Below are 14,040 nucleotides of genomic sequence, written 5' to 3' on the forward strand. Positions count from 1 at the left end.
AGGTTGAAGAGGGGCTTAAGATTACAGATTCGTCAAGTAGTCCTCGATCTCCTGGGGCGTCAACTTCCGGAATCGAGGGCCAGTCGCACCCTCAACACCCTCAACGCCGAGGAGATGGTCTGCCGGGGGGCCGACGATTCCTGCTAGCAGTTAGTATCGCATGCGCTTAAGCAATGACATCTATCCGTCTGGAATTAACTTACCAATCTCAATGGTCTCGCCGTTCATCTCACCCTCAATGGTCTCTTTCAGGGTGAGCAGGGCAATGTGCACAGCGTCCTCCAGCTCCAGGCCTTCTGTGTATCGCTTCTCCAGGAACGTCTTGGCCGAAGTGGCGCTCTTGCCGATGGCTGTGGCCTTCCAAGGGAAATAGCTGCCAGAGGGATCGACCTGGTAAAGCATGGGACCGCCCTTGAGGGTTCCACCAGTCTTTCCTGTCGACTTCTTCTTCTCGCCGTCCATATCTTCAGACTCGCCCTCGACCTCCTTTTGCTCGTCCGGCAGGATACCCTCATCCCAGCCAGCGATGAGCAGACTGACACCATAGGGACGAACACCACCGGACTGGGTAGCCTCTTGCATCACCCGGGCGACATCCTGTACTAATATCCGGGTCGGGGGTACTCATTGTAGACTCGCTTGTAGTTTGTGTGGGAGACCTTCCGTGCTTTGTCGACCAGGACTCTGTAATCGGGACCCATGCCGGAGTACACCATGCCGATGTTGGGTGTGACGAGGCTGATCTTGGACAGGGACGCCGGGTCGGCGAGGGGGAAGACGATTTCTTCTCAGTCGCTAGAACAATACCGTTCGTGGCTAAACATGTTGTAAGCAAACGCACTTGGACGTCTAGTTACGGCCGTTTAAACCATTGGAGGCAATCGTACCTTTGATGCCAAGAGCGGTAACACCTTGGTTGACGGCATTGAGGGCATACTCTAATGAAACATGATGGTCAGCAACTACCCGCTGGCCTCTCTGTGTGCCTAGAGCAGCTCGAGCTCGAACTGCCGTTACGATGGTGACGTACCGATCTGGACCAGCTTTCCACTATCGACCAAAGTCAGTGATGATTCCCAAGTGGAGCTAGCTATGCGTGGGCAGTTTACCTGGGGGAGAAGGTGGTCAGAGAGAAGGAGTATCGATCCGCCATGGCTTCGACAGACTGCTGGCGTTGGCGAAGACGGTAGGTAACGGGGGATCTTGATCACAGATGTTGACGTCGTTGGTTTGTGGGGGATTTAGGAAGGCAAGGCAAGGAAGGCAAGGCTGGCGGGCGGTGGGTTGTTTGGGGAGGGAGCTTCACCAACCAGGCACCGTGGAGTTTGCGCGTTCGAGAGCTTCCGTACTTAGACCTGGACCTTCAGCCTGGCCACCTAACCAGAAGCCAGCTAGCTACGTATGTACGCTACAGGGTACCTAGATACGGTAGGGGTTAGGTGGGCGGGCTTGAGCTGATGGACAATCCGAGGGGGTCCAAGCTCCCAACTGCCCGCTGCCTGCGCTGTCTTCGTCCCCCACCCCGGTGCTTGCTAAGATCCGTGCCGATATAAGCCAATAAGACGAGGTGAAGGCCCAATCAGTGGTGGGACTTTTCCTCTTCTTGTCCTGGCAATATTCAAAATTTCTTACCGCAGCATGGGTTTCGTTCTCCTCGAGAGGGCATCTCAGAAGGATCCCTCGAGCTAGACTTCCTGATAAGCTCTACCAAGCTGTGGAAAAACGCAGGTGGTTTCATCGCAGGCAACTATGACAGCCGGAGTTGCGATATCGACTTGTATTGTTTGACCAATGAGAGGCTGACATCCTAGGCTGATGACCAATTCCCGTCCACCTCGGTACCTGAGACCCGACATTTCTCTGACTTCCTTCCTGCCACCTATTTCATTATCCCACCATCCACGAGATCTGAACAACGAGAACCCCGAGCCCAGCCATTATCTGGCTATCCATCAGGCTTGCCTTTGTTTCGCATGACCTCAAAGCTGAGTCATCACAATAGTAGGATGAATTCCTAATAGGTTCCCTACAAAGCCGCTTTATCGATAGCCCCTTTTGTTTTCCTATTGTGTGTTTTCGGGCAACCTTATAAATCTGAGAGGGACGGCCTTATCTTCTCTTTTCACACAGAAGCATCTTCTCTTTTCGCACAGAAGCAGACGTCAAGTTGCAGGACTGTTCAGCTACCCAAGCCCGAAACTACAGAGCATCTGACTTGTGCAGCCTTGAAGGTGGTATCGTGAGCAATGGATTCGTCAGCTGGAGCCGCCAACGCTTCGGGCAATCCCAGCCCTGGCGATGGCACAGAAGCTCGGGGTCATCATCTCGACCCGGAAGAAGATCCTAATGCCCGCCAGTGCCGCTTTTGTTATGACTATGTTTTGCCAACATATGAGCAGCGAGGAAACCGCCCTCCGAGGCGAGTATATCACAGCAAGGGCGATGGATACTTGATATCGCCCTGCCTGTGCAAAGGTGGTCTGAGATATGTCCATGAAAACTGCCTGCAGGAGTGGAGATACAGCATGGCTGGTACCGACGGCCAGTTTCAGTGCCCAACATGCAAATATCAGTATCAGCTGGGCAGATTGACGTGGGCGAATACGCTTAAGAGCCCAATCGTGGCATTCTTTCTTGCCGTATCGATCGTCGCCTTGAGTATCTTCCTACTCGGCTTCGTCGCGGACCCTATTATCAGTCTGTGGTTGGATCCTGTAGCCACTGTTGGAGAAGGCATGGGCTTATTCGACTCAGATGCTGAGGGCGAATTCCCGCTGAGAGACTTGGACGAGGAAGGTTGGTCGGTTCACTTCGTCAAGGGGATGTTTTCCCTTGGCTTGCTAGGGTTTGTGAAGGCATTCTTCGCCATGGGCCCTTTTCAATGGTGGAATTTGCGGTCTTCAGGTGTTATCGGCGGGGGTGCCCGACGCCGTGGAGGCACAGGACGTGATCGGATGGAAAACATCAACCTATATCTGGTCCTGATCGGGGTCGTGACCTTTTTCTGGGTAAGCATGCACTCCCCAACTACAAACTTACTTTGGTGCCATATCGCTAACTTTTATTCTAGGCTGTCTGGACAGGAACTCGGAATTGGACACAACGAACATTGGACATGGCAAGCCAAAAAGTCCTGAATGTGCAGAAGGATGAGGAAGATGAGGAACAACCGCAGGCTGAAGCTTCGGAGTCCAGGACAGACCACTAGCTCTTGAGTGTATCTCCTGTCCGATTACTCACTGTCATTCCACTGGCATCTTCCGTGCCAGCGCCGCATTTTCTGGTGATCTCTGTGACCGCCTCATTCATGCACACTCTTAAGTTGCCACGAAGCTGCTCTTCCATATCGTGTCAACTAGTCTGTGTGCAGATATTGAGTGCCCTGTGACTGTCTTCTAGCTAGGCGTCTTGTCTATGCTTCTACAGACTCGGTCCTTGGCCATCGCTTGATGTAGCCTTACTGGCGGCAGCTCCTTGGAGCTTCGCTGCCATGACTTCAGTTTGCCCCTCACGGGAATGATACAAGCTGAAGCCCGGCCAGATCGATACATACATGCGCTGATGACGCGCCGCTTGCTCTTGCCCGTGATATCGTTATTGTCGAGGTCTTTGTTTTATCTTTGTTTCCTTATGCGGCGCAAGCGATTCTTGCGGACGACGTTAGTGTAACAATCACTAAATCTACTTGAATTGAATAAAATTACATTTCCATGAGCCCTTGACTGATTGAATGAATGGCAGCCAACATGCAATGCAATGCATCAAATAACGTACTGGGGTTAAGGGGGCTAGGGGGTCAGATCAGGATCCAAGCGCAAAGCGGGTCGGACACTCCTGCCGCTGTCAGTCCCATTGGCAGAAGTCCAGGACTTTGGGGGTGAGAGGGTCCAAATTCCAAACTAACAGGCTGTTAATTAAATCATTGTTCACACGTTCGGCTGACGATCCGCTGAAAGTTGGGCGGAAACATTTGCGATCTGTTGTGATCATCACCATCCTGTCATCGCTGCCGAAAATACAATCGAGGATAGGCTTAAAAGTGATGGAGCTTCGCTGAAAAGCTTTGCGAGACTGTCTGTTTAACATCCGCGGCCGAGATAGCTGCCCTTTTTACTTTTGTTTCTTGGCTTTCGCTCAACCCCCTTTGTTATATCTCCGCCCACGGCTGCGCGCGCAGTGCTTCTGTAGGGGTCAGTCTGGCCACTACCACCACCCGGAAGCAAGCAGCATCGTTCAGCTCGTCCATTCGTCGACGAAGTCAAAGGAGACACTACCACTGCAGCCTTTTCCCCGTCAAGACAATCGATCCGCGTCAATCGCATTCCCGACACATCTAACGACAGCGCATAGTTGCGGGCCTCTTTCAATTGCGGATTGCCGTGCGATACGGGAAATTGCATGACAAACTTGGCGCAAAGTCTCGCCTACGGTCAAACAATTAGTCGGCGAGTCATCTAGACGACCGACCCGACAGAACCGACTTCCTTATTTCTCGATTCTTTCGGCCGTGAACCTCGAGGCCTCGGGTCTCCCGCACAGGTCGCCATGCACTTCGCATACCCTCCGAGGAAAAGCTCAAATCCGCCACCGTTCGTACCACGATCCTCGAGAATACCAGCGCTGCGGAGGAACAGATTAAAGCTCGCGGCGCTTGCATGCTTGAGCATCATATTCTTGTTCTGGCTCTTTTCCGGGAGTAAAACAAAATCCAGCCCGAAGCGCGTTATCACTGGAACTCCCCTGTGGTGATCGTCACCGCGTTCGAGGAAAAGGCCGTCGGGTCCGAGTTCATAAGAAATGCCAAATCAAACAGGAGGGAGTATGCAAAGCTGAATGGTACGGAGCACGACGAACCTCAACTTCCAGGGCGCAATAACTGACTGACATGGGCACTCCAGGCTACAAAGTTCACCTTGTATCGGCGAACGACTATGACTTGAACGGCTCGCCTCTCTCTTGGGCAAAGGTGCCGGCTATGAGGCATGCCATGGCCAAGTACCCCAACGCAAAGTACTTCTGGTACCTGGACCAGAACTCGTTGATCATGAACCCTTCTCTCAAGATTGAAGACTATATAATGAGCGCCCGCAAGCTGGAGTCCAACATGATCAAGGACCTGCCAGTCGTACCTCCAGACAGTATCATCAAGACTTTCTCTCATCTGAAGGGGGATGATGTTTCGTTTGTGCTCACCCAGGATAAGGAAGGACTATCGTCTGGTAGCTTCATAATACGCAACGGTGACTGGGCCGAGTTCTTCCTGGACACTTGGTTTGACCCATTATATCGAAGCTATAACTTCCAGAAGGCTGAGACCCATGCCTTGGTAAGCCCTTTTGCTCGATTTCTATGACGGTCGTTCGCTTACATGCAATAGGAACACATTGTGCAGTGGCATCCTACTATACTGTCCAAGCTCGCCATTGTCCCTCAGCGATTGATCAACTCGTATAGTAAGAGCGGCGTAGGTGCTCAGTACGAGGATAAGGATATCGTTGTGCGCTTTCCTGGTTGCGCTACTAGCTCATCCCCAGGTGAAGTGCAGTGCGAGGAAGAAGCGAAGCGATTCCTGCCCAAGTGGCAACAAGCGTTTAAAAACGCCTGAGCAAGTAAACAAACAAGCAAGCAAGGGCGGCTGGGACGATATCAAGGGGCGGATCTGACGGGACATTGACTCTATAACGAAGACTATGGACGAGACAACGCAAAGCGAAGGTGTACGCAGCTGGGGCGGCTCGACCAGTGACTTGGCGTTTGATGCGTTTGGGGCATCTGTTGGGATCTACAGACTTAGATATGGCGCTTATAGGGGCCGCAATGTGTCTGACATGCGGATTGTAGCATTTACACGGCGGCTAGAGTGTAGGACGTATACAGAATATTGACCTTTTCACTTGATACCCGCGAAGCCATCTAATCCCTGGCCAAACCACGAGGGCGGAAGAAGAAATACTGATCAAGTAAACAACGTGAGATATGTTAAGAGTGTGTGATGTTTGCTAAGCCGCGTGCCTGTGTATGCGGGTCTCGGTCTCGAGATGGTATGATATCGGCACCTCCGGAGATTCCTGTTGCGACAGGCAATACCTTGTAGAAAACACTGTAAGCTTTGAGAATACTGGGAAGAACAGGTCGTCTCTTTCTTGCGATTCACGATAAATTGAATGCGAGATGCGACGGATGGGTACATTCACGGCTGATGGTAGCCAGTCAGATGGGCGAGAAATGTCAGCTGTGCTGGTGTGACTGAGCTGACTTGACCTCGGATCTGATAAGATCAGATAACTCGCACTCGCGAGCCGAGCTTAGCCTCCTGCATCCAACTTACTAATAGAGCAGTGTTGATCCCCGTTTCGCCGTTCAACGTGGGACCAACCCCCCTAACTGGGATATACTGGCCGTTGTACCTTGGGCCAGTCTCCAGGCCCGTGGTGCGTGGCCAGTACGTGTAGTGGTGACGGGGATTCCCTTTTTCTCTCTGTTCTGCGACGGCATGTGAAGAGTTGCTTTTCGGTAATTGTGCTACGCCGATACGTTGAAGACGGGCGTGGGGCAGCCGGCCTAACAGGGTATGGTGCACTCGCCGCTTTTTCTCAGGTTAAACTCAGCTAATTCACAGTTATGTTCTGCGTGCATCTGGATATTATGCAAGTCTGTATAAAGAAAACGGAACGCAATAAAACGGAATCGCGGGCTATGGCTCTGGTCGCTCTTTTGCCTCCAGCAAGGTCACGCGGCATGGGTAGCCCTCTGAAGGATATGTTCCTCCCCTGCCAATCTGGTACGCCCGCTCGCCCCTGAAGTGTTTGACTCCTTCTTTCTTGGAAGCCATGGAGCCCAACCAACCTTTCTCTTTCTTCAACCAGTCAATCTCGTCATAGGCAGGGCGAATATCGAACGTGCGCGCCACCAGCACCAACGCCGTGCGGATCTCCGCAAACACCAGCTTCTGCCCGATGCAGGCCCGGGGCCCGTGTTCGAACGCACGGAAGGCGTCGGGCGGTGGGCAGAGCGCGTCGCCCGGCGGAGCGAGCCAGCGCTCGGGCAGGAACTCGCGCGGCCGCGGCCAGACGCGCGGGTTCGTCTGCGTGGCCATGTGCATGATCCACACGAACAGGCCGCCCGTGTCGACGCTGGCGCCCGCGGCGTCGCTCAGCACCGCCCCGGCCCGGCCCTCTCGCATGCACGATGCCACCGGGAACAGCCGCAGCGTCTCCTGGATCACGGCAAGCGAGTAAGTGAGCTCGTTGAGCAGGCTCGGCTGTGCGCGCAGCTGGGCGGCAGCGGCCGAAGGGTCCGGGCCGAAGACGGATGCGTGCTCGGCGCGCAGACGTGCAAGGATGGCGGGGTGCTGCGATAGGAGGTGTAGCGTGTAGACGAGAGTGCTGCTGGTACTGTCGTGGCCGACGAAGAGGAAGAGGCGGATCTGGTACGAGGCGATGGTCGCGAAGTGCTCGTCGATGGCAGTGCGGCCCCAGAGCTTCTCCGCCCTCTTCTCGGACGTGTATGCGTCCAGGGCCAGAGCAATCACCGACTTGCTTGTTGGCGATTTAACACGGCTGATGCCTGCATCTGTTGCCGCTCGATTCGCTGCCTTGGCTTCGTCGAAACGCTTTTGGAGCTCTCCACGGACATATCGTGTCATTATCCGGCTGTTATACCATTGGACAATGGGTCGTAGTGGGTTCCAGCGTCGCCAGAGGTTCAGGTCGTTACCAAATGTTTGCCACTTGACTTGGTTGCGGAGAGCAGATGCTAACGGATTATGCCCACGCTGGTAGTCCATGTCTGTTCCCAAAGTCACCTTGATGATGACTTCCAACGTGAAACGCATGGTAAACTCCTCAAGGCAGAACATCTCGCCCTTCAAGGCCTGTTCTCGAATCTTGTCTATGAATATCTCCGCCGAATCCACCAGTCGTGGAACATGTGTAATCACGTTCCCAGAGCTAAACCCGGGCGTCATGATGGTTCGCCAAGGCTTCCATTCCTTCTCCATCATGGTAAACAAGTTGGGGCCGCCGGTGATGGCACGGAACGTCTCCTCGAACTCTTTTGGTCGTGGGAGGTTGAACTTGGATATGGCTTGCGCTGCCAACTTGGGGTCCGACACCACCAGGAATGGCGCTGGGGCAAGCGGCCAGAAATCTAGCAGGTACATGCCTGTCTTCCCAAACTCCTCTGCCATCTCAGAGGCGAGGGCATTGATATGTGCGTCGGAAGGGTTTCGATCGGCAAAGGGCTTCACAGCAAGCATGTGGCCTGTCCACCAGCTCCATTTCGGCATAGGCTGTGCGAGTTCTAGTAAGCAATCGTATAAAAGAAAGAGGATTTCGAACCACTTACTATTCCAGCCCGCTGAAGCTCTCTTACTCTAGACCGACTTTTGTATCCTGTGTAGAAGATACGGCCTAGGCATGTTGCTAACCAGAACGATAGCACGTTTAAAACGATTTTGTAATCCATTTTATAAAATCAAAGTATAACCAACTAAGGATTTCTCATTTATCCAATATCGTAGCCTGAAATTATACTAATAGTCGGCAGTAGTATCGCTGATAGTCTGGGTTGGTGTTTTCAACGCCTGGCAGTGTGGTGGCGGGATGGGTAAGGCAGCTTTTGCTGCACCCAATCCACGGACTACAGAGCCGGAGGTCGCTGTATCACCGACGTCACTGAATTCAATGAATATATTCCAAGTATGCAAGGCGCAAGTCCGGTGGGTACGCAGACGTGCAGACGTGTAAGAAGGCAATCGCACAACGGACAATATCCCTCATTCATTCTGATCGCGATCTCTGACCAACTCCAGATGTGCTGGTGGAATCTCGCTAATATGTGTAGAGCGCAGACGATGCTAACGAGTATATGCAGTCATATCGCCGCATTTCCCACGCATTCAACGTTACACGCGTATCGCCGTATTCCTATACTCCAATGGGGAAAGCCGCATCACTATATGTATATATACACCCACAGGAAACACCCCTGCTTGTCAGCCTCCTGTCGCAGATCGCTAAGGCAGTGTATATCCTATGGCCAAGTCCTTATCATGCGTTGCTTATATGCATAAGTCTATACACCATCGTGTTACCAAGCCCACTAGCCTGCTGCTTACTTGCTTACCTGCTTATCCACGTAGGTGTATAGGTTAGGCTAATGGTTTGGGGAATCGGCCTGCGGCGTAGGAATCATCACGGCATCAATATACAGCAGGGATGATATAGGCAGAGGGGAAGCATTGTCATTTCGCCACGGTTGACTTGGGTAGGTACATGGACTCTATGAATAGGCTACAGTCCTAGAAATCAGCTCTGGATCCCCATTCGTCTCTGCTTAATCCTGACTATGTACTCGTCACTGGGAAGCGGAGCCATCATGCCCAGTGTCGGCTTCCCTCCGTCAACCCGGGGGATTTCCTGAGCTAGGCCCCCAGATGTCTTTGGTACTTCCACGTCGAACCGCATCAAGGCGATGCCAATGAACATCATCACTTCCTTCTGCGCCACGAAGCGACCAGCACAGAACGTAGCGCCCCCGCCGAAGGGGCGGAAGCTAGAGCTGCGCTTGAGGCCCTTGGTCTCCAGGAAACGCACCGGGTTGAAGCTCGCTGTGTCCACGCCGAAAACGTCGCCGTTCTCGTGTAGCTGTCGGTACGGGATCATGATCTGGCGCCCGCTGCGCATCGTCTTGCCCCCGATGACCGTGTCGTCAGTCACGTGGCGCATCGTCGCCGAGTTAGTGTACATGCGCAGCGTCTCGTTGAGCACGGCATCGAGGAGCGGGCATTCCTTAGTAAGGTGCTCGATGCTGGGGTCGCGGCCTGTGCCGTCAGGGTCGATCTCGGCACGCAGCTTTGTGAGGAGGGAGCGATCGGAGATGATGTAGACGAGCATCCAGAAGCAGAGCTTGTAGGTGTTGCCATTGATGCTGCGTATCGTTCGAATGAGCTAACCCCATAGATAGGTAAATTGAGGGAGAGTACTTACGCGAAGTAGATGAAGATGTTGGTAGTTGCCATCTCATACTCGTTCAACCCAGCCTTTCTCTGTTCAGCCTCGAGCGCGTTGGTAAACCAGCTCTCGTCTGACCGCTCCTCCTTCGGCCGCTCGAAATGCTTGGTGAAGACTTTGGCCATGTGATTACGAGCCGAGAGGACATCTTGGGAGAACATCTCGGGGCAATGGAAGAAGAGCTTCCAAGCGCTGTGGTCAAACTGGTAGAAGACTCGGAGCAGGTCTGGCTCCGACTCCCACATGCGGCGTCCGTAGTACGCCTTGGTGCCAGCTTCGACGAGGATATTCCCACACCACTTCAGCAGGGATACCTCCATCTCCGTCGGCGTCTTGCGTACAGGCAGGTGCGGGTCGCTGTACAGACGCTCCCAGTCCTGCAACCTGCTGATATTGTTTATAATCACGTCAGAGAGGCCCGGCGCCTGCGACTTGGGGCCCGGCAGTAGCTGGATGTGGTGGAAGTCCATGGCCAACCGGATGAGCGACTTCCCGAACGGATTCGCATCGGTGGCCGCCGTCTGGTCCTCTCTGTAAGGAGGAGGCTCCAAGCACATGGCCTCGAGGGCCCTTTTCGAGGTCCCACAAGCCACCAGGATCTCGCGGAGGAACAGATCGAAAGATAGCTGTGTCGTATTCTTGTAGACCTCGGCGACATTCTGTGGATCTGTCACCACATAGAATTCTTGGCCGACCACCGTTACCGTGAACGGCTCACGACTCTCATGCTTGGAGCTATTTTAATCAGCACGGCTCCTGAATGTCTCAGACTACTGTGGAAATCTTACATTGCCTTATTGATCAAGTCATGAGAGTTGCGGAAGAAACCAATGGCAGACCCTAATGTTGTTAGAAATGGGTTGCCGTAGTCCTGGGCTTTTACTTTCTCTCACCAAAATCTATCAGAACGTTAGCTGTGGTCTCGTAAGGTATGATGGGGAACCTACAAGGTATCCAGTATGGCAATGGTTTCGGGTCACTGCTGAAGACCTGCGGAGAGATGACGAATTTCCATATCCGCCACACCACCCAGAACCCCGCGAGGGCAAAGAAGGGAGAAAGTCCTTGCCGGCTGCCCGAGCCCAAAGACGCGGTGCTAGCGAGAAAATCCTGAAAAAGCGGCATGGTCGAGTTTGAAAGACTATCTCCTCAGATTGCAAATAGCGTGTAAGATGAAGAGAACGGAGACAAGATGAGTCGAGGTCACGGCGGGGGATAAGTAGACTATTCGTAATGGCCACAGCTCAGAGCTACTTGTCAATCTCTCGTTCATTCCTGTGTACTGCTTCGTAGCTCCGTATTGTATCTTTGGAAGGCTGGGCAGACCCATGCTAGGGTTGCTTTTGCTATGTCTGGATGCCAGCTCTACTCCTGAGGCCGTACCGACTACCTATACCTAGTGGCATACATGCCCACCCACACTTCTTCATTGCATGAGATCTCTGCTTACATGTATCAGATTTTAGTCCTATCCAGCTTCTGCTGTGTGGGGGATGCTTCACTGCAGTGAAGCCGGGAGTTCTGTTGATTGGCGGCCGAGTTTTCATCGCGAGTATACGCGACCAACGATACGGGCTATACCTCGTCAGAATTCTTGCTCCGGGTATGACGGCAGGAGCGAAACATGGGATGTTGGACACGCATGCTAACTACAGCAGCAATCGACTCTAATAGATTATGCAGGTGTCGACGTGCATGTAATCAAGCCAAAAGGGCAAATGTATCGATTCGACTCTACTGCGTGGTTTTCTTGCGTAAGACGACTATCACATCATCACCCTCGAACTGCTTGGCCACCCCAAGGCTCGGCTTGGCTTCGTCTAATCGCGGGAATTCCTTCCCATACACCCCCTGTACCCTTTCCCCCTCCCCCACGACCTTGATATCGTACCGCCAAAGAGCAAAGGCTACGAAGGTCAGGACTTCGTACCGAGCAACCGTTCGCCCACTACACAGTGTGACTCCGCCCCCGAAGGGACGGAAGAATTCCTGCCGGGTCAATCTCTTGTTCTGGAGGAATCGATGCGGGTCGAAGTCACCCGCGTGGTTCCCGAACGCCTCGGGTGCGAGAAGGTTGGGACGCTGGGGCATGAGGATCACGGTCCCCGGATTCAGCACCTTCCCACCTAGGGATACGGGCTGCTTCACGTCTCGTGTGCTGGCATTGGTCGAGCACGTCCGGACAGTCTCGTCAAACGTAGCATTCAGAAGAGGGGCGTCCTGGATAAGCCGCGTCCGCACAATCTCTGTCAATGCAGCCGGGTCCTTCGAGTCTGTCTTCTCGATCGCGCGCATGGCAGGGGCGATCTCTTCCATCAGCGCTTCGGCCAGAGTCGGGCGGGCCAATACATGCGCCAGAAGCCAGAACGCAGCGGTATGGACATTGGTGTTCACGCTGTTTCGCTGTTAGCTGTGCCATGAATGAAACAGGAAATATGTTAGACGAACCCCCAGAGTATGACGAAGAGAACACGCGCAATATCCTCGCTTCCAAGACCGCCATTCTCCAGCTCGTCTTGCAGCTCGTTCACGAACGGGACGCTCTCCCGATCACGTTCGTCTCTGGGCATGTCGAGATACTGGGTCAACGCTTTGAACAAGGCATCGCGGGGCCTGGTGGCTGCCTTGGCGAGGAAGTGCGGGTACTGGTAGGTCATCATCCAGCTGTTGAAGTCCCACGCGTCAAAGAGCGTCTTGTAGTCTGGACGGATCTCTCGGAAGGTCTTCCCGAAGAAGATACGGGTCTGTGATTCGATCAAGACTTCAAGACACCACTTGTGCAGCGAGACGACCTGGTCCCCTGACCGCTGGAAGCGAGGACGCTGGTCTCAAAGAAAGCACCCGAGCCGGTGTACTGTTCGACGTAGGACACGTTCTTCTGGATCAGCTCCTGGCTCTTATTAGGCTGGAGGAGCTGCTTGTGCAGAAGTGAGTAGCCCATGTGCACCAAAACTTGTCCTTTCGGATTGGGGTGAAGAGATTTGAAGCCGTCTTCGGGCCCATGCCAGAGGTTCTTGTGTGCGTCCGGGGACACTTCACCCACACACTTGTAGATCATGTCGATCGAGCCATTGATGCTGTATGAGCTGCTGTCCTTGTAGATTAGAGACTGCTCGGCTGGATCGGAGACAATGACGATGTCTCGACCGATCACATGAAGTGCATATGTCTTCCTCAAGCCGTTGAAATGTTCACTGCGAAGTAGTAAGTCCATGTCAAAGTTATAGTGATATGTCAGATACGAGTGAGCACTTACATTGCTTGCGTATATAGTCTAGCCGTACTTTTGAACATGGGCACCGCATGTCCAATGAAGGGTATTGAGTATGGAAGATACTCAACTTCCTTGGTGTACAACAGGGGCCGGATGGAAAATTTCCACAAACGCCAAACGAGCCAAGTTAGCAAGAAATACAAAGGCAGCAGCCACTGTGGCTCCAACATGCTCTCTGGCAAGGTGAATGAGAAATTTCTGGTGATAGTCACGGATGTCATTTTCACGTAATAGACCATCTGGAAAGATTTGGAAAAGAAAAATGCCTGCTGAATATGTGTAAGGGATGTCGAGATATCTCGAACAGAACCGAGCACATATACTCCAACCGAAATGGTACATAGATAAGTGTATAGACCCCCACAAAGTACAGGCAATCGCTGGTCTTCCTATGCATTGTATTTTCTCATGGTCTGGATTTTCCTCCATTCAACCATGTTGCATACCAAGCGAACAAGGATAGTCTCCCATGACTGGCAAACCCCTTCTCTCTGCATACAGTCAGCCAGCGCTGTAACCTTGATCCCTGGACCCCCTTCCTGTCAGCCCTAGTATAACAGATACGTGTACGGTGCGTCGGGGATGGGCTAGATGTATAGGACGCAGATAAGAATGTTGATAGTCCTAGATGATCCGAGGTATATACATGGAAGATGTACCAAACAAGGTCATTCCCGAGGCTGTAGACAGACTCCACGAGTTGCCATAAAGGTATTCTGTAAAAGCTTCGCTCATTACGCAGGAGTTCATCCA

General features: G+C 52.9%; 6 protein-coding genes across 6 annotated transcripts; 2 read left to right on the forward strand and 4 right to left on the reverse strand.

Annotated features, from left to right (window-relative positions):
• Positions 1 to 21: 21 nt before the first annotated feature.
• On the reverse strand, positions 22 to 1,153 carry PG998_009796 (uncharacterized protein; the record flags this gene model as incomplete). Its single annotated transcript, XM_066876612.1, has 6 exons — positions 22 to 140; positions 204 to 597; positions 660 to 787; positions 888 to 938; positions 1,031 to 1,050; positions 1,110 to 1,153. The coding sequence occupies 6 exons, from the start codon at positions 1,151 to 1,153 to the stop codon at positions 22 to 24; spliced, it is 756 nt and encodes a 251-aa protein (XP_066728768.1).
• Positions 1,154 to 2,246: 1,093 nt separating this feature from the next.
• PG998_009797 (RING finger domain-containing protein) lies at positions 2,247 to 3,208 on the forward strand (the record flags this gene model as incomplete). Its single annotated transcript, XM_066876613.1, has 2 exons — positions 2,247 to 3,008; positions 3,071 to 3,208. The coding sequence occupies 2 exons, from the start codon at positions 2,247 to 2,249 to the stop codon at positions 3,206 to 3,208; spliced, it is 900 nt and encodes a 299-aa protein (XP_066728769.1).
• A 1,337-nt stretch (positions 3,209 to 4,545) lies between these two features.
• On the forward strand, positions 4,546 to 5,605 carry PG998_009798 (glycosyltransferase family 34 protein; the record flags this gene model as incomplete). The annotated part of the gene is made up of 4 exons (XM_066876614.1): positions 4,546 to 4,696; positions 4,720 to 4,836; positions 4,899 to 5,326; positions 5,378 to 5,605. 4 exons carry the CDS (start codon positions 4,546 to 4,548, stop codon positions 5,603 to 5,605), a joined length of 924 nt encoding a protein of 307 aa, XP_066728770.1.
• Positions 5,606 to 6,694: 1,089 nt separating this feature from the next.
• Positions 6,695 to 8,466, reverse strand: PG998_009799 (cytochrome p450; the record flags this gene model as incomplete). The annotated part of the gene is made up of 2 exons (XM_066876615.1): positions 6,695 to 8,290; positions 8,347 to 8,466. The coding sequence occupies 2 exons, from the start codon at positions 8,464 to 8,466 to the stop codon at positions 6,695 to 6,697; spliced, it is 1,716 nt and encodes a 571-aa protein (XP_066728771.1).
• Positions 8,467 to 9,308: 842 nt separating this feature from the next.
• PG998_009800 (uncharacterized protein) lies at positions 9,309 to 11,138 on the reverse strand (the record flags this gene model as incomplete). The annotated part of the gene is made up of 5 exons (XM_066876616.1): positions 9,309 to 9,930; positions 9,990 to 10,748; positions 10,802 to 10,853; positions 10,907 to 10,912; positions 10,961 to 11,138. 5 exons carry the CDS (start codon positions 11,136 to 11,138, stop codon positions 9,309 to 9,311), a joined length of 1,617 nt encoding a protein of 538 aa, XP_066728772.1.
• A 609-nt stretch (positions 11,139 to 11,747) lies between these two features.
• Positions 11,748 to 13,307, reverse strand: PG998_009801 (uncharacterized protein; the record flags this gene model as incomplete). Its single annotated transcript, XM_066876617.1, has 4 exons — positions 11,748 to 12,408; positions 12,462 to 12,813; positions 12,855 to 13,207; positions 13,270 to 13,307. The coding sequence occupies 4 exons, from the start codon at positions 13,305 to 13,307 to the stop codon at positions 11,748 to 11,750; spliced, it is 1,404 nt and encodes a 467-aa protein (XP_066728773.1).
• Between the last annotated feature and the right edge of the window lie 733 nt (positions 13,308 to 14,040).

The sequence above is a fragment of the Apiospora kogelbergensis genome (genome assembly GCF_038363985.1).
Source record: "Apiospora kogelbergensis strain CBS 113332 chromosome Unknown utg000006l_segment0_segment0, whole genome shotgun sequence".
Lineage (NCBI taxonomy): Eukaryota > Fungi > Ascomycota > Sordariomycetes > Amphisphaeriales > Apiosporaceae > Apiospora > Apiospora kogelbergensis.